Source organism: Sinohyriopsis cumingii, chromosome 11 (assembly GCF_028554795.1).
Source record: "Sinohyriopsis cumingii isolate HCF-2022 chromosome 11, ASM2855479v2, whole genome shotgun sequence".
In the NCBI taxonomy this organism is placed as follows: Eukaryota; Metazoa; Mollusca; class Bivalvia; order Unionida; family Unionidae; genus Sinohyriopsis; species Sinohyriopsis cumingii.
In genome coordinates this window covers 92,533,181-92,553,752 of record NC_142971.1, presented here as the reverse complement: position 1 = coordinate 92,553,752, position 20,572 = coordinate 92,533,181, and the positions used below count along the sequence as shown (strand labels likewise).

The window sequence follows — 20,572 nt, the reverse complement described above, 5'->3', positions numbered from 1 at the left end:
GGGCAGGAGCTCCGTGTTTACCGTCTAGATGATATAGAATCTGAATTATTTATTCCGATCAATCTAGTACATAAACAACAGCTACAACTCCTGCGAGTATATTTCCAAGATTATATTTCTGATTTAACAAGTCCGCGTGATAATATTATCACAACCATAGAAAAACTAAACAAACTCGCATCGGCCATGGAAACTATAAATCTAAGAATAATTCAGGCTTTACTGGATCTTAAAGACTATATCGATGATAATTATAGACAGATAGCCAGAGCAGATTTTGCAATTAAATATGGTATTCAAGTGAATGATATTTCAGATTTTAAATTTCCTGGATATAACGTGCCCGAGCTGAGAAAATCAGTCTCTGATCTCATCGATCAATCTTTCGAAGATATTCTTGCCGCGTACGAACGAATAAAACCACAACCTGTTATTCTCAAGCACGACAACAGTACAGCATCCGATGGCAGACACATCTCACCCGGGATCGTAAATATCACAGATGTTATTGCGGTCAATCTTGTATGTGACGTCATCGATGGCAGTTACAGCGCATCAGATACTACGACGGCACAACAGGGGTTTATCCTGTATACGTTCACACCAAGAGACCCCCCTGGTTTTCTGATTGTGCAAGAACCAATCAATCCGGTCTATCTACGGTGTCATAACCCGTGGTTGTCAACGATAAATTTCAAACTCACCGACCAGAGGGGGAATTTGTTGGACCTGCGTGACGAGACTGTTAGTATAAACTTACTGGTGAAGTCCTAAGTCAAGGGATCCATAATATTTATAATAGTTTTTTTTTCTGCACTGATCCATTTTCGTCATTTTATCGTGCAAATACCCTATCAAAACCAGCATAAGTTATCGTTGAAAGTGCTAGCACGCATTTAAAAAAAAACGGTTGTGTATAATGTATCAACCCGAGTACATTCATGCACGAGTTCATATTCATGATAAGCAAATTCTTTACGAGGCAATAAAAACCGCATTTCAAATACAGACATTCCCAGAACAGTATTTCCCCGTTAAAATAGTTATTGACGTGTATGGTGACGAAGACTTCTTGTTAACTCCGTCACAATTAACAGAGCTACAGCAAAATCATATGATCATAGTTTGGTGTCAACGAGAACAGATTATGAACTATTCTCATTCCTGTATTGATGTTGAAACGCTTAAGCAAATCCTGAAAATCTGAAAGCGCCCTTCACTTGAGAAACTCTTTGAGTTTCCAAGGGCAAAAAAAATAATACACTTTTTTTTTTACCCGTGGAAATGTGCTTTACACTCCAAGCGGGGGGGGAGCGCTAGCGTTCTCAGGTTCTACTTTCACTTTGTGCTGTGAGTCACACGCTATGCGGTTTATACTTCCTTGTCGGCCTCGTAGTCAGAAACACTAGTATTTTTGTCAGAAATGCAAGGCATTTCCGTGTCTAGATTCTTTATATAACCTTTTAACCGTCTCACCCTGGTGCTAATTAATTTTCGAGTCTCATACTCTTGTGACAATCCAAGACGAATCTTCTCAACTGCACGGCACAGTGGAATAAATTCAGATACCTGATTTTCAGTTATCCCGGCAAGTGATCTGTAAACACGATCTTGCAAACCCTTAATGAACCTATAACGAGCAGGGAGATTGTTCTTCCCCAAGCGTGATAGCTCATTCAAGGATTCAAAATCTGACATAATTGTTTCAGTGTCTAGTAAAATATTAAAACCTCGCTGTTGTAATTCTTTAATTTCAACAAGTATGGTATTTATATTTTCGTGATTCATATTATTATATATTTTTATATTTTTAATAGAAACACTTTGCATGAGAAACGCTAGCTTTCCAAAACAAAACGAGACAGTCGGAAACATTTATCCCCTGCAAGGGCCTAGATCGTCAAATAACGTTCTAGAACCCCACGAGGACTGCTTCCGACATGACAATACAACATGTAACACGAAACACTTTATCCCCTGCAAGAGCCTCTAGATCGTCAAATAACGTTCTATAGGCTCAAGAGGACGTGTTTAGTGAATTGACAAGGACAAACATATAACACGTAACTTATCCTAAGGACGGACCCCTCTGACTGCCAAGTGACTCAGAGGCACATTTATTTACAAGACGAGACAGCCCTGGCTTCTAGGATCGAGTTCTCTAGCAGGCCCGGCAAACATTTATTTGACAACACAAACAGAACAGACAACCTTTAACCTCTGATTCGAGTATGACAGCAAGTAAAGGCACAATGAACATGTAATCTTATCCTAACTTATCCTAAGACCTTATCCTATGACGACACAAACATACACAGGTGGGTCATTTTCTACGGTCAGCAGCAGAGCAAAACCATCCATTGAATCGACCATTGGATGGTGCACAAAAGACACCCGCCATTGGCGGATTAAATTTATGGTTTTGCTTGCGCGTGCTGACTTTCGATCGACCCAAAGGTCTTAGGGAGCGATTTCGTATATAACCCAACTGTTACTTGCGAGTTGGAAATTCGCTCTAGCAGTGGGCGGGACTTGTTTAAAATATTTTAATTGTATGTTTTCTTAAGCGCGGTCATATAACAAGCACAGAAGAGCAAAACAGTCGGATATATTCAGTAAAACGAGGATATTGTTTGTAAAAAAATATATATTCTACGGTAAATAAATGATTACATGTTATGAACTCGATAAAATATTTTATCAAGGTGGCTTTCTTAGGGGGAGCAAATCCTCTGACCAGCAACGACAACTCTGCAAAGCGTTACACACTCTCGGAGGAGTTATCGTCGTTTGTGTCAACGATAAGAGTTATATAACAGAATGAAATCTTCTGTTTGAGCTTCTTTGAAAATGCTGTTTTGTAGATCCCATCTGCGACATGCTGTACAGAAGGTGGACAAATACCGAAATACCTACCGGCTGCGCTCATTGATTGAAATATTATTTCTTCACGAGTCTCAACATTCACAGATTTCACTGCTCTTCTTATAGCTGTTTTACATTTAACTCTTCCTCGTATGGTATTCTTGCTCTGAGTGATCGCTTGAAGGTTTTCAATACTGTTATCAAGTCTGTTCCCGTTAATATGATCAATGACAAGGCCTTTAGGGATCTCTCCGTTAAAAACCTCATAGACGAAACGATGACATAAATACCTCCCTTTCCTAACAGTAAATCTTAAATAACCAGCATTATCAACTGTACCAACTTGTTTCCTCAGCCTGTAGTTTCTCACTATGCCATCTCGGTTTGCCTCATAATTTGGAATAGTTGGATGTCGGACGAATTCTTGATTCATTATACTATAAGCAAATCATTGTCTAATTCATAATTTGTCTGAAAACTTATTTATGTAATCACGCTCGCATTTGAGAGCGTTATCACAGTCTGGATTTTTTTTATCATAATACCGTTTTAGTTCTCGATAGCGTTTTCCACCACACGCTGAACATAATTGCGTTTTTCCTCGTACTCCAATGCCGCATCTGATACACGGTATCGGTCCTAGACTCCCACCGCGGACCTGTTGAGCATGTTGTCCACAGTATTCGCCTCTGCAGGGTTTGCTACACGGCGCTGATGAATTTAGTTTGATCCACTTGCATTGGTTCATCATATAATATATTTGTCTATTTAAATATTTGTCTTAATTATAATAATGGGTTTTGAAAGACTATCCAGAATAAAACCCATATCAGGTTCTAGATTCGATCTTGACCGGTTAACCGCTGATCCACGACGAAGAGAGTTAGCAGAGGTAATTGGTGTTATCAAGAATGCCAAAGAAGAGTTTCGTCGTGATGGTGCCGCACACACGTGGTCTTCGTATAAAATTATCCTCGGAAACGCGAGCGTTTCTCGGGAAATGCAAAGCATTTCTCGTGACCGTATCATTGATGCTACCATGAACGATACAATCGCGCGTAACATAATTGGGTATCTCGACGATAGAAGATATTTCGTACAGATAAAATTTATTGTTGGAGTCGGCGAGGGAACGTGGATTATCAGAGACAAACTAGACCCTGTTCTTGATGCCAGAGGCGTTCGTGGAAAAACCGTTCTGTTAAGTAAAGACTCAAAACCGGGAGTACTTGTTGGGATTGATATACCATATTATGCCAGAGCGTATCCTGTGACCGCAGTTGTTTATGGAATTTATCCGATGAAGAAACCACGCGTTGATAAACTCAAACCGATGAAGGTGTCGGTGTTGAATTGTGTAGCTGAGCGAGTAATGGAACATTTTAAAAATGCAATGCGAGGAAACGGCCTAACACCGCTAAGACAAACTAAAATAACAGCGTGGGCGACACGAGTAGCGGATAAAGGAGCGTCAATAAATGATGTTGCTGAGCTAGAGCGATTACTAAAATTTCCTATAACGGTTTCATCGTTAACCGGTGAGGTATTGTATGAGTGTAAATACAATTCCCGTGGAACACCAATAACTATTATCGATCATAACAGTCACGCCTGGACTGACTCGGTTAGGATATTTCCGCAAGACCGTGTTGTGAAGTATTATCCGGAATTGCAAAGCAATTCTGGGAGCATGTTTGATTTTATTTATCAGATAAGTAAAACCGATCCAGTGTCTGTGTGGTTATTCAGAAGTAGCGAAGATGGAGAATATGATCAGTTTGTGAGACCCAACGGGGAAATATACAGAACAATGGCGTTACAGCAGGAAATGAAAAAACTCGCAGAAAAATATCATGCTGGCAACACTGATACGTTACTGACACACTGTTTTACTGTCCCGGGTGTTGTCGCGCATGTAGCCCGGGAACGAAATTCATGGAGACCAACTCCGAAAAGTTTTCTTGCTGATATCCAGCAGAGCTGTGTCGAATACGGACACGGCGGTTTGTGGAATACTCAGTATGATCACCGCGGTATGATATCCGTGGACATGACGGCGTGTTATCCAGGAAGTTTCCTTGGGCGTGGAGAATGCAGCGAATATTTTAAACGGTTTGGCCACGCTGGCAATACCATGACAAGAGTAGCTGTCAACGGTGTTTTACCCGATTTTGACTTGACCGGATTTGCTTGTGTGTCGTCGTTTAAATTCGCTAAGGATTTACATCCTGTGTGTTATGTTTGGTTTGGCAGACATTTCGTTGAGAAGCGATGGGCACCGATAGTGTTATTGCGATACATGCTTGACAGTCGAATACTGTTGTCGCTGACGGTCAGCGAAGCGATTATATGTTATTGTCGTCAAACCGAAGTTTGGTTGCCAACTCCAACGCCGGTTACGTTAGAAGAAGTCATCGAAGATTGGTCACGAGAATATCCAGAAACTTCTATCGACGCTATCATCAAGAAAGCTCCTGAAGTACTTAAAAGCAAACTCAGAAATGATGAAAGCACAGCAAAAGATCTAGGACGAAGAATAATAGGGAAATTCACTCAAGGTGGAGCGTATGATCATAAACAACATCACAGTCGATTAATCATGGACAAGACTGAATTGGATCTTATTGTCGCTGATGCAGCCACGAACAACATGTTCTGTAACCGCAAAGATGTGTTTCTGTCAAACGGGGAAAAACTAGGGACTGTTTTTAGTTATATTGACGGAGAATCATCTCAGTACATACATTTGAGATCTTCGATGCTGGCTTATGTATCCATAAATTTTGTTGTCGATGATCAATAGATTCCCTGTTGCCGCAGTGAGAGTTGCAACGGATTCATTTTATATTGATAAAAAACACTCAGCGCTGTTGGATAATGTTATATCGGATGATCCATCGTGGGGCTCGTGGAGAATAAAGAATGAAATGTTACACGGATATTGTAAATCGGCTGATGTTGAAATCGAGGATGAGTATCGCAGCGCAGAAATATCTTCGATGGTTTCGTCGGGGGCAACTTCGTTGTTGCCGCCGGTGCACGATCCTGTTACAAGACACAAAACAGTTTATCTGAACGGTCCTGGTGGTTCTGGTAAAACAACTCGAGCGATTGAATTATTTAGAAACTCTGACATGATTGTGCTAACACCCACACACAGACTTGCCAGGGAGATGAGACAACGGGATGTTAACGCGTGCACGTATCACAGTTTTTTCAAATACAGCGGCGGCACGTGGACACCTGAACGAATGGGAACGAAATATATTCCCGAGAAAATCATCTGGGATGAGATAGACACTGTGCCGTTGGATACATTAAAACAGTTTCTGGATTGGCTGCTAAAGAAAAATACCGCAGTGGTGATGTGCGGCGATCATGGTCAACCACCCCCATTTACAGGTGAATCTCCACACGAGTGGCTGAAAACTTTTGTAGATTATTATGAGGAAATAACTAACGATGTTAGAGCACTCGATGAAACGCTGAAAGAGTTTAAGGCACTGATCAGGCTACAAACCAATAAATTCCAGTGTGAGATAATGCGTGAAATAATTCCAGAGACTTCGCTGAGCGACTTTTGGGAAACGTGGAAACCAGGTGATTTAATTGTGGCAAGTAGAAAGATAGTCAGGGACACACTTCAGCAGCGGTTATTTCAGTTACATCAGAAGAAATTTCCCATGTTGCCAGTGCCGTTGTGTTATAGACCAGCTGATACGCGATTGCAGAATATTGATGTTGATATTCCAGGGCGCCTGACTGCGTCGGGTCCGGAGAAACAGAATTTAGTATTAAATGATATTGTCACAGTTGATGTTGATGCTGTTGAACAGGCACTGAAAATGAGCAAATCCCCGTGGACGCTAGGATACGCTATGACCATCCACAGTTCGCAGGGACTAACTATTTCAGATACAACAGTTTGGATTGTTGATGATCGCATCGAGTGGTCAAATTTAGTTTATTTAGCCGTGTCAAGAGTAAGAAGGATAGGTCAGTTACGAAGAATTGTATTAGATGATGTTGTCAACGACAGCTCAATCGCTGATGACACAATAAGAAAGAAATTAGCCGGTTACAAACAGAGCGACAAAAAAAATGGTAGAGAGTTTGATCCCAAACAAAGTTTGGATGTTGAATTTGTAATACAATTACAACAACAGCAGAATAATCACTGTGCGAGTTGTAATTGTTTATTGCTGTGGCAGTATTCGAAAAACGACCCAAGGCAATTCACCGTAGATAGAATAGATAGCAGTCGCGGTCATACACGTGAAAATGTGATGTTGACCTGTCTTGAGTGTAACCGACGCAGAGGTGTTGCTGCAGTTATTTAAATGATTGAATCACTTCAGTGCAAATCACTTTAGTGATCGGGGTGGTAATTGTGTATCCTCGGGAATCACCTGAAGTTGCTCGCGTTTAAATCCGCGTTGAGGAGCAGTCGAATCTAATCTGTAGATTGCGTTTCTCCCAGTTGATCTGGTTATGCTGGATATCTTATGTGTAGTAACACTCCATGTGGGATCGGTTGCTCTTTTTTTTCCTCCTTCTAGTTCGCCTGGTTCGTATAAATACCTAACGGTGACATTACCCAGCAGTGGAGACGCTAGCGTCCCTGGCTGCGTTGAAACATTTTGTTGCTGTTGTCCGCGTTCACTGACGCGGGGTATATATTTTTTTGTGATTGCATTTACAGGTCTCATGTTTGTTGTTCTGGTAATTTCATTATTCAGTGCGGCTATCACGTTTGGCAGTCTTGCAACCCATTCACGAGATCTCGTATCGTAAATGAATTCCCTCGCGTACTGGTATCCGAATAATCTCTCAGCGAGTGTTCTATTAAATCGCTCAACAATTGCCTGATCCCGATGAATTTCAGTATGTCCTCGTCGTATGGTAACGTTATGCTGCTTTGTCAGTGATGACACCGCGCCCTGAAATTCCTTGCCAGGATCAACTTGTAATAATCGTGGCCAGTTTAGAGGTCCTCGTTGATAAATTCGTTTAAACGCAGAGGCGACTTCGGACGCTGTTTTAGTCGCTAACGGTTCTGCTTCTTTGTATCTACTGGCAACATCAACTACTGTTAGCGCGTATTTGTATATTTTTCTACGGACAGTATCATGAGGCAGGAATAGTATGTCAGCCTGATGAACTTCATTGGGCACACTAACATCAAAATGTGCAAAGTTGATTTGTCGAGGTGGTGGTAAGTAGATTTGCCATATTGCTTGTTTTGATAGCCAATTTTTGGCAACCTCGCGTGTTACTGATGCCGCGTTGGCGAGTTTATTAATTGCTGAGTTACCTCTCCAGTATCCGATTGGGGAATAATAAATCGCTTGCATTTTTATTTAATTATCCAGCGCCTAATACTAATTTAGATTTCATCGCTGATCTTACTAACCAATTAGCGAGTGACTCCTTAAATGATTTATTTTTTATGGCGCTTAGTGCATGAATTAATTTCACATCCGCGATATGCCTGTCTTGTAGATCTTTACTTCGATAAGCAACATCATGTATGTGACACGCTGCGTCGATAGCGTTTATCGGATACTCTCCCGGTTTTGGTTTAGATTGTTCATCAAGTCTGATATCTAGTCGGGTCCCTGGACCGCAGTAATTGTATCCTGGGAGATGTTTTTCTCCGGGATACTTTGCCCAGGGAGTTCCGGGGAGCTTTCCAAGTTTGGCTGCAATGTCACCTCCGCTAAATTCTCGCTTTTTTTTTGAAATCTAAATTTTTTTGTGCCACATCGCGTACACTTACCAGAAAGTGCTTGTCTGTTATTTTTTGTTGTAATGGTTGTTAGATCATTCGTAGGGGTTCGTGCCTTACACTTCACACAATATAGATCCATAATTATTATTCTTTATATACAAATGGAAATTACAGATTTTTCTGCGACAAAAAAGAAAGAGCCAGTTAAGCATAATTCAGTGCTACCAAACTCTATCCGCGCGATTATAATTGGGCCATCCGGTTCAGGTAAAACACAGCTGTTGCTGAACTTGATAATGAAGTGGATGAAATGGGATAAACTGTATTTGATAGCTCCATCTGTAGATGATCAACGATGCTATAACGTTATAAAAGATTTTAATGAGAGTGCAAGCGCGCTGAGTAAAGACGGTGAGGATGTTGTTGAATTTATCACTGATATCGAAGAAGCCCCCAGCGTCGAGGATCTTGATGAATCAATTAACAACCTAGTAGTGTATGATGATGTTATGTTGGACAAGCAAAAAAATCCCGCAAGAATATTTTCCCGGGGACGTCACAAAAACACTGATGTGATTTATGTTACTCAGCGTTATACACAAATTCCTAAAGTAATCAGGGATAATTGTAATCTTCTTGCGATATTCAATGGAGTTGATACACATACACTGAGAAATATTCATCAAACCTGGTGTGGTGGCGATATGGATTTAAATAAATTTAAAAATTTCTTCAGTCATGCTCAAAGAAAACCTCACGGATTTGTGACAATAAATTTACACGATCCCAGAACAAGATACCGTATTGGACTTGATACACTATTTGCAACATAAAAATGTTTTTCCTTGGAAACTCATTTCCCAGAGCAGCAGAGGGGATGGACCCGACCCATGGATTTTTCAATAACGACCCCGCCACGGAAACTGTTTCAGATTTATTGAAGTAACCCAAGTTGTCAGTGCAAACTCAACGAGTTTGTCCCTGGAAACTCTTCGAGTTTTCGGGGGACATTTTTTTTTGTCCTGTATTCTGAATAGAAGGGTTTATTTCGTCGAAATAAGCCCTCTATCGAGGAATAGTTTCCTGGAGGGGTTTATTGTGCAAAAAGTTTCGGTCTGTACAGCCCCTCTGCTGCTAAAGACTCGAAAAAGAAAAGTCTGTTGTATGGGTTCAAAACATTTATTCAAGTATATACATGGGCTCTCTGGCCTGTGCTTTGGTCTAAGCACTATTCATTTAATACATAAACATGTGGACATGAAACAAACCTATTTACGAATTATTTAGTTCTTGGCTCTAGTAAACTACTGTTTAAAATTAAAGTTCACTCCTTCTAAAATCACTTCATATGCAACGTATTTGCATTTAATGTTCATTTATAAGAAAAAGCTAAAGCAAAACAAGTAACAACCAATCAAATAGGACAAAGTTCATGTTTCTCTCTATATCCGTCTCACACGTTGTTAAAAATCTGGTCAACTACCATTTGTGTTCCAGCGTAGATGTTTCCCATCACGTACTCCCTTTCATTCGTAAATCTGCTGTTATGTCCATCGTGCTTGGTACACTTATCAGTAAGCAGATTAAGTGCAGTCATCGTTTCTTCCCATGGAGGTACAACGTATGTCATATGAATGGTCACTTTTCCGTCGGTGATGTCAAATTTTTCTATCATCGTCTGTACGTCTTCTATAGCCTCAAAAGTTTGGAAGAAGTTAGTTCTGCAGGAGTGCTAAACCCAAGACGTACAGGCGAGTTCAAATGGTCGTGATACATAGATAGGCTCAAACGACCTTGATCTTTGACTTGGCAATGACATTGTAGTTCCTCTAACAGTGAGTAAAGTAGGTCCGTAATGAAACATGCTACTTCCTCGGCTGGAACGTCTGACGCGAAGTCTTTAAATGTAACCGTGTAGGTGTAAGTTGTCGTCCTAAATTTTCTCGAGGTTGCTGTCTGAGTCATTTGGATGCTAAAATACTCCTTTAGGTCTACTGAATCCTTTCCCTTCTTGGACACACTTTGCTGTGACGGTATGGTGGTGAAAGAGGTCAATGATGTTTGTTCCTTCTCTTTTTTTTCCCTGCGTATAGTGAGTGATTCATCTTTCTCGTCGCTTGTCCTCGCAATAAAGTGTCGTTCTCGGAAGTCGTCCCCTTTTATACTGGGTGATATCAGCATGTCCATAAGGTAAAGTTTTGTGGTCTAGAAGTTGCACTGGTCGCACGTAGTTTGTCATGGTATTAGTACATAAACAACTAAGATGTGTTATAGCATTGGTGATATGATCGTGAGGTATAGAATCACACCATTAGTTTTTCGTTCGACTTGAGTCTTACACTCGCTACTTGCTATTTGAAAGGATTCATTTTTCTCAATTGACATTGATAGTGACAAACTATCGGTCTTGCATATTGTCCCTTTTTATATGATGATCAATATCGACGTGACCGTACGGCAAAGTGAAGTGGTTGGGAAGCCTCACTCGCTTCTGGTACACGATTTGATACAGCTTTTCCAAGGGTCGACTGACGATTTGGTGAGTGGGTAAACGTACAATCTTGTTCGGTTCGTGGGTGGTCACCTTAAAGTTTCCATACTCTCCAGACTGCAAGGCTTCTTTCAATACGCCGAAGTTCACCACTTGACTGGTGCGATAATTGAGAGTCAATCCTTTCACTTTGCATTCGGTGTGCACTTCTCCTTGTGGGTCCCGGTATTTGTAGCCGTAATTGTTAGGACCGCCACTAGCGAAACTTAGAATCTTGTCGTCGGGGTGTTCATCTGTCCAGGCTCATCAACGGTCTCCTACGATGTCAGGGTGTTCCTGGCCCGGGCGATCGATGTAGATACAACTATCCGTGTCAAAGTACATGACACGAACACCTAACAGTTCTAAAGCTTCGTACAATTTTAAGCGAGCATGGGCTGTCACGTAAGCCGCAATAATGACATTTCCAAATTCGTCGCCTGGTACAAAGTCCAGATCTTCTTCGTAATTGACTAAGATCAAATCCTCGCGAACGACGTCCACGTGTTTCATGTATTTGGTTTTGTCGTGAATCATCTGGAAGTACCGGGAAGGTTTTGTCAAATACTCTGTCTTGAGGAAAACGGGCGTTGTGCCATTTTACCCCACAAACAATTTAACATCACTTTGGCAAACGATCGCCTTCCTTCGTTTTTCTCGATGTGGTCTAAAGTGATGCCTTCCTGCTCCCGGTATTTCTCTTTGAATATATTTTAGTCTTCGGGAGTGTGCCACCAGGAAGGATAGCCGCTGGCTTCTTGTTTCAGTTTCAAAATGGCATCCACGTAGTCTGCGAGAAAGCCTTTCTGAGTTTGGTCACCCTTGTGGTACTGTTCTGTCTTGGGAAAGTGTTAAATTACGTACACTTCTAACAGCTGGTATCCCATGTCCAGAGCTTTGAATAATTCCACGCTGACCCACGTTCCGTCAAAGCGCGTTTTTCCTGGGTGTGCTGACAAGGCTGATCTTGATTGCACGTTTCAGCACAAGTACGACACAAGGGAAACATCAGTTTTCATTGGCAATGGTGAGGTAATACGGGATGATACAAGTCAGTGGCAAGACTTTGCACTTGATCAAGCCTTCATATTGTCGAATGTTGTCCAGGTAAATGTGTTCCATCAACAATTGCGGGTGCCCAGCAGGAAAGCGACAATATTTACACACTTAAGGATACAGCGAACACACGTCCAAGTATGTGATTTCTTCTCCGTTCTCCTCGTCGGCTTGGTACAACAAACAGGTGGCATTTGTCCTTCCTCCGTACTTTTACTGTCCGTCGGGTTCAGTAGTTCCATTAACTTGTAACTTTCTACGATGCGCTTAAACTCGGGATCGGTTTACAAACGGTGATCGTACTCGTGTTCCCACATTTCCACCACTTGGTATCCTTGCTGTTCTAACTTCAAGCGACGCTGGCAAGTGGTCTCGTACAAGTCTTCCATGGTTCGTTGTAAAAACTGATTTTTACTGTTACGTTCAGGGTAGCAGAGGGGACATTCGTGAAATAAGCAACCGTTAAACTCGTACACGATCGTGGGGTTTTCTAAGTCCCATCCATCCACCGAATACGTTCCAATGGTCTTTTGCCTCCTCCGTTGCGGTCGTGCTGGATCGATTTGTCTTTTTTGTCGCACAAGTAGTGTAACCAACGTAGGGCTTTGACCGAGTATTGACGTTTGACAAAGTTGGTTGTTTGAGGACTGATGACAGCTAGGGTGTTTTCAGGCATGAATCGTTGGCGGTACACTAAGGAACACACTTTGGCAATGGTGCAGGCTTCTTTCAAAGGATCGACCCCTCCGTGTTCCATGAACAGTTCTCGAAATTTTCCACAGCAACGCTGTAAAATGTCCACGTCGGAACGACAATGCTTTAACATTTTTTCCTGAAAGTCGAAGTTGTCCGAGGCGTGTGCCTGGTACCAAGCGTAGAAAGCTTCTCGTTGTTCAGTACGCATGTTGTCGGGGTCGTAATCGTGAGCCTCAGGCAAATGGGGTAGAACAGCATGTTGATTGGCTTCGGTATTGAAAAAGTGAGGAAAATAACCTTTGGCCATTTCTGTCATTCCAAACGTTTTAGGCATTCGGTTCAAAGGCATGGCCAAGTAACTCATCGAATCTTTAAATTGTACTTGTCCCACTTGCATGGAAATGATTTTGGCTCCGTTCAAACTCACTTTAGGACGTTTGGTGCCTTGTTCAGTATAGTATCTGAGAAGAAACTGCCCATCGTATCCGGAGAAATTGTGGACCATCACCGCGGCCAGCGTGTTCGGTCCCCGAAAGATTTTTTCACGTCCTCCAGGAATCTTGCTGAGGGCAATGACTAAAGATAGGTTCTTGAATGCACTTCTCGCACGTTCGATGAGCCACGCAGAAATTAGGAACGTGAATGCTTGTCTCTTGCATGCATTCGAAATCGAAAAAGATGAATTCCCTTTCTTCTGGTCATCTTCCTCTTGTTGTGGTTGGTATTTTTGAATGTAGCATTGGTGTTCCAAGTCCACGATTTGGTGACAAATGTGACATCGTTTTTTTCCTGAACAAACGTGCCTTGGCATTATTGGTACGTATGCCTTGTCCACAAGTGGGTCACATTCTCAAGAGCTGACAAGCACTTTTTTGCTGTGAACCTTGCGTTTTTAGATGTTGTTGGTAACATGTAGGGCTGACAAAAGTGCGCCGACAAGCTGAACAATGCACTCGTGATTGTACTTCGTCCAGACAGGTTTGAGAGGGCAAACATCCTGAGCATTTCGTTCTGATTAAGAATGTTCGGAATATCCCCTCAAAATTGTTTCTGTTTCATTTTTCGTTTTTGGAACATACCTAAACACTAATCGATGTGGAAAACGGGAAAATAAACATAAAGCTTTGATATTTCTGAAGAATTGAGGGGATATTCCGAATATTCTTAATCAGCACTATATGCTTGGATGGGTCTGTGGGATATCCACCTACCCACACAAAGTTTGAGGGCCGAAACGAGGCAAGCCAGTAGGGAGGTCGGAGAAGGGAAAAAGCGAAAGGAACCACCACAGTGAAATTAGAGTGGACTGGAATAAGCAGGTTATGAAATTGTACAAGGCAATTCCTTCGATTTTTCACTCGATTCTATGATGAAACAATTCTATCATTTAAAACAGATCGGCTATTGATTTAAATATATTTGTGTTTGAAATTCGCTGAACGATTTATTTCAAAGAGAAGTGTATGTTCCTAATTTAATGTATTATCACAGTCTTTATGATATTGATTAAATTGTTGGTTTTCATGTACGGGGGCCCTTGTCATTCTGTTCTATATACCTGCTCTGATCTCTATTTATTCCATCTATAATTTCACACTTTATTTTAATATTTACTCGATCCAAACAACAATACCGAGGAGTAATATGAAAAATCCTTCACTTCAACCACTTCATGAATTCAAGGCCTAATCATCAATGGATCGTACAGTTACTTGCCAAAATCCCCATTCAACTGCCCTGAGAAATAATTTTAAAATATAAGTTGCCTCACAAGTATGCAACATAATGAGGTTTCCATTTTGTTCAGTATATTTGGTAAATATTGTATGTATTCTATTTTGGTATGGAGTATTCATCTTATTACCATCTCGAAATAAATCTAGTAAAGACTTCACTTTTCTGTACTCTACAGACAGTTAATTTTGTGTTAGCTGTAGTCATTGCGTGCATGTTCAGTTTTAGGTGCGCTTTTACTATTGAGGTTGTAAGTGCTTCGAAATTGCGGTTCGATCTGGACACAGACTAATACCTATACCTTATTATATCCTCCTGTTTCACACACACGGTTCGGTCTGGGCAGGGACAATCTAAAAAACAATTACAATTCATATCAATTATTTGTTACAGTGAGTGTTCTATTTTAACTGAACACACACACACACACACAGGCATATATATATATATATATATATATATATATATATATATATATATATATATATGGCGAATAATAATCCTTTTAAGTGCACTGGATCCAGCAAGAGATCACGTGTGTCAGGAATTGATTAAGATAAATGCAATAAACTGACAACGAACAGTACAAAACTAGTGTCCAGCTAGCCAAGCGCTTTCGACTCTTTAATAGTTTTTTTCAAAGGCAAGTACAAAACATAGACAAGACAAACAAATAAAACAGAAAAACAGTTTTGTTTGCGAAATTTTACATGGTTGTTTCTACAGAAATTCAACCTTTTAACTATATTATGTGTCATCTAGTTTATTTCAGCTTGTTGATTATACTGGAAAGTATTTGTATTGACCTAGAAATTGATGTTATTTTATGTAAATTTATGTAAGCGCAGATTGTATCTCAGATATTTCATTGTTGTAGTAGTCATAGGCTATTAAGCAAATTTAGAGAATTATTTAAAAGAAAATGTGTAAGCTGCAAAAGATAATTTTATTTCTACATGGTTGACTTTTTCTAGTCTTCTTGCTTTTAAACCGCATGGTTTCAATGTTCTAAGGCGGCGTATCCAGTAAGATTCCTTTTCTTTCCTGGTTTGGGGACTCCAGTTGTGGTTGTGAGCAATTGCAATAAAGGTTATATCACTGAAAGTGTTGCCAGGGGAGGAGAAGTGTTCTGCGACCGGGCTTCTGTACAGTTTCCTTGTCATTTGATCAGATCTATGAAGGTTGATCCTTTTGTGTAGATTTTCAGTTTCTCCGACATACTGGATGCTACAGATCTTACATGTGATGAGATAAATTACATTCTCTGTTTTGCACGTTTTGTTTGGACCATGTATGTTTAATTTTTCTCTACTCACTGTGATACAAAATGTCCTGGTTTCTATCATATGTTGACAGGTTTTGCACCTTTTATCGCACAGCTTCGCCCTGAATAGGATGTCCTTGAGGTTTTTTGGTCTCCGGTAGGCGACTACAGGTTTGTTATGGAGGTTTAACTTTAGTGCGTCCGACGATTCCACGATGGGTCAGTTTTTCCCGATGATTTTACCTACTTTGGGGTTGTCTGGATGGTAGGACAGGATATATGGTATCCTATCAGCCTTATCCTTCTTTCCATATTTTAGTAGGTCATCGCGGTTTGTTTGTTTAGCCCTTTGAATTGTCTCCGTAACCAGTTTTTTGTCGTAGCCTCGGTAAATTAAATGTCTAGATAGCTCTTTAGACCTTTTTAGGAATGTTTCATCGCCGGAGCAAATTCTGCGTATACTAAGTGGCTGGCTATATAGAATGTTCTTAATGCAGTGTTTTGGATGACAGCTGCTTGGGAGGAGATACTGGTGTTTGTCGGTTGGTTTGGAGTAGATGTCTATATTGCAATTGCTCACAACCCCAACTGGAGTCCCCAAGCCAGGAAAGAAAAAGAATCTTACTGGATACGCCGCCTTAGAACATTGAAACCATGCGGTTTAAACCAAGAAGACTAGGAAAAGATATCCATGTACAAATAAAAAACAAAATTATCTTTTGTAGCCGACACATTTTCTTTTAAATAATTCTCTAAATTTGCTTAATAGCCTATGGCTACTATAACAATGAAATATCCGGGATATAATCTCCGCTTACATAAATTTACATAAAATAACAAATGTTGTTATGCCTGATCAATTTCTAGGTCAATACAAATATTTTCCAGTATCAGCAACAAGCTGAAATAAACTAGTTGACACATAACAGAGTTAAAAGGTTGAATTCCTGTAGAAACAGCCATGTAAAATTTCGCAAAAATAACCGTTTTTCTGTTGTATTTATTTGTATTGTCTATGTTTTGTATTTGCCTTTGAAAAAGACTCATTAAAGAGTCGAAAGCGCTCGGCTATCTAAATACTAGTTTCACACTGTTCGTTGTCAGTTACGCAATTTATTTAAACTGTTGCAGATTTTTTGCGTGGAAGCTATGTAGCACTGTTTCAACTCATTATATGCCTTTATGTATTGCTAAACCTTCCACATAGACTCGAATAAAATGTAAAATGCCTTCTATATATATATTGACAAACATACCTTTTAAAAATATCAAATAATAAATTACATCATTGCAAGCTTGTCCTATGCCTCATGTTCAACTGAAATCAACAAAATATTAGGGTAAGAGCAATAACATGTGCTTCGATTCACTGTGAAGCAATGATTTATTAGATAAAATATTGTGATGCATTTAATTTCTAGGTAAGCAAGGACGAAGCGTGATCATATTCATGAACATCTGCAACATCACCTTACAACGTTTATAATAATTGATAATACATGGGACGACCCAAAGACAACATCCACGGTTTGCTTCCACAATTAAGTTAGGCCAGAAGTGCTCGTACCTTTCCTTGGTGCAATTGAAATTTTGATGTCATAGCCAGTCAGACCGTAGCTATCATCGGAATTAAACTCCAGCTTAAGGATATTTCCAGTCGACTGTATAATTTTCCCTTTCATACTTTCACCGCAAAAGTTTCCCAGACTTGGTGATTCTGTTTAATCAAAGTAGAATACATTATTTATACAAAATTACACAAAAGGACTTATAAACACTTCTAAATATGTATTTAATAACGCCGTAACACAAATATAGATCTCACTCTGCTATGTAATAGGTTGGAAAGAATTAATATGTATTTCTCAAGTTCTGAAAAGATTAAAATCAGAACATTATCGTCACTTGCCTTAATATCGATAACGCAAACAAATATAAATGCAGTAATGTTTAATTCATTCCAATTCATAGTCTGCCTTTTGACCTATTTAATAAATGTTTAGATAATTACGTATCTTGTAAGATCTTGTATCTTTAAGCGTAACAGAAACGTTCTGTACCAAATAACGTGTATAATCCATTCCTTCAGCTTCGACCCCACGAAACCATATTTTTTTTGGCCTAACATATTGTATATATATAGTCGTTTAATTGTAGAGTTTGAAGTAAGTTTATGCTGCCAGCAGATTCGTCAGCAGTTTGTTACATCATTTGCTAAAATATTCATTTGCATATATCTCTTAAACTCGTCATAGATTTCTCATCATAACTTGAAGAGAATCAGTACAGTGCTCATGCAAATACTTATGCTCTCTCCCTTGTGGCCTTGGTTTCACCTTGACCGTCAAAGCAATATAAAATCTGCACTAAAGGGTTTTCCTTTTCGCTTCTATTTCCTAAAGTTTTTTCCTAGATTTTCTAGATATTTCGAAATAATCCTTGTGACGCTAAAGCAATTCATTGTTTGACACGCTTGCCCGTTTGATCCTGTAACCAAGGTTATAGACATTACACCAATGTTTTAATTGTGGGCTCGCCATGCAGGCCATGACCTTGCGTTTAAGGTTTGTTCTCCAACTGGTACAATCATTGCTTCTGGTTATAGGCCATTATTCTCGATAACACGATTCGAGCATGAATTAAAAAATAAAATGGTCTGTTTTTAAGGCATGTCTTAGGCCGAAGCTACTGTTTTGTGTACATAATGGATTCAAAGTGGCATGTGTACTCAGCCATCAACGACTTTAAACTGGACTGCACGCTAACCTCACCTACCTGCAATCAAGCATTTACTTCGAACGAAAGCTGGCTTAGTGAGGGACATCACACATTCCTAACCCCACAAAAATGTAAATCTTTCGTGACTGAAGGGCCAACTCACATATCAAAACCACTGTTAAAGATATACTGATAGTTATATATTCTATAGTTTCTTAAAAACAAATGTACACAAATTGTCAAGTTGTGCTTATTATAAATTATATTTCTTTAAAGATGCTTTAAAGGGAACAAACTCAAACGAAATACTACGTAAATGAGTTATCTCCGCTATGCCTATAGTTCAGTTTGAATATAACCCATTCAATGGATATCCCTCTTCATACCTTTCCTCACACCAAAGTATATGGCCATATAGTCATGAGTGCAGTTCTCCGACTCCTCTAAATCAAAACTGAGGAACTCTGCCTGGATTACCGCACTTGGATCCAGTTTATTCTGGAACACATTAACACAGTGTTTCTTGTCCGGGTATAGGCCAAACGTATCACGCGGTGACTTGATTTGTAGTTCTGGAGAATCTTCAGAATAATTACTGCAGTCTAAAACAAGAGGAAGAACGCATAACTCATTTTATGTGAAGTAAAAATATTTTCATATACTTACCATCTAAAGGTTTAATCATAAAGTAATCGTCCATACAGACTTATCATGGCTGTATAAATTGATGGATCCACATTTCTCTGAATAACAACTTATATATTAAAAAGCAGATACGAAAATAGCGAAATAAATTGATAAATGCGTAGATAGGTAGACAAACACTATCAGAGAGGCAGAAAGATGGATTAATATATGAATAGATGCATGCACACATACATGCCTTCTATACACATATGCAAATGGTATACATACGTGCATTTTGTACATACGTACGTACGATTACATATAATTTTCCAAGATTACATAATAATTTTCCAAGATTAGCATAGCATTGAAAGACGTTGTACATGTTTAGTAATTTGTGATCTTGCTTGCAAGTATATTTTAGGACAGAATGAATAGCGACGACTCCAAGAATCATGTAACATTCATGGCGGACCGCTCCAGTGGCCTAGTGGTTAGGGCGTCCGCCTCGGATGTGGGAGGTCATGGGTTCGAACCATGGCCGAGTCATACCAAATACTTATTTTAAAAAATGGCACTAACAGTTGCCTCGCTAAGTGCTCACATTAAGAGGTTAGTGTTAGGACTGGTCGACCTGGTGTCAGAATAATGTGACTGGGTGGGCTGTTATGCTACATGTCTGCGGAATGATGCCCCAGTATTAGACATCACTATAAACTGCCAAAGTGCAGACATTATAGCGATATGAATGAAAAATTGTTAAAGCTACGTTAAAACTCCAAATCACATCACATCACATTCATGTCGTGGCTTCTAGATGATCTTGACCAATAATGATGTGATTATAACTTAAGCGATATGAGTTGACGTATGATTTTATTTGCCTCCAGGAAAGTTATATTAATATGTGTGTTTTGAATGTGTGTGTGCGTGTGTGTGTGTGTGTATGTGTGTGTGTGTGTGTGTGTATTTGGGATTTTTAATGTATCTTTAACAATGTTTCAGTCATGTCTGCAGTGTGGCTGTTTATAGTGATGTCAAGCACTGGTTCATCATGACACAGACATGTAGCATTATGTTCCACCCAGTCACATTATCCTGACACCAGGCCGACCAGTCCTAACACTAACTTCTTAATGCTGAGCAAGGCAGCTGCGAGTACCATTTTTATAAGTCTTTGGTCTGACACAGCCAGGACTGGGCCGGAGGTCGTGGCCGGAGTTCAGACACGCGACCTCCTGCTTCAGAGGCGGACGCTCAAACCACTAGTCCATTGCAGCGGTCTACTAATGAAAGTAACATTGGCATTGATAACGTCAGGACCGAACTGGATAAATATGTATCTATGTCC

The 20,572-nt window shown here is 39.9% G+C and overlaps 1 protein-coding gene across 4 annotated transcripts in view; it reads right to left on the bottom strand.

The window, feature by feature from the left end:
* LOC149789007 (uncharacterized) overlaps nucleotides 1–20,572 on the bottom strand; it is a 94,622-nt gene that overhangs the window by 26,199 nt on the left and 47,851 nt on the right. For all 4 annotated transcript variants that reach the window (XM_089975165.1, XM_089975167.1, XM_089975166.1 and 1 more), the window contains 3 exons: nucleotides 18,981–19,196; nucleotides 17,444–17,593; nucleotides 14,914–14,965 (listed from right to left, as the gene is read on the bottom strand). In XM_089975165.1, the coding sequence (XP_089831291.1) occupies nucleotides 14,914–14,965; nucleotides 17,444–17,593; nucleotides 18,981–19,196 (418 nt within the window). The remainder of the gene's footprint in view (nucleotides 1–14,913; nucleotides 14,966–17,443; nucleotides 17,594–18,980; nucleotides 19,197–20,572) is intronic.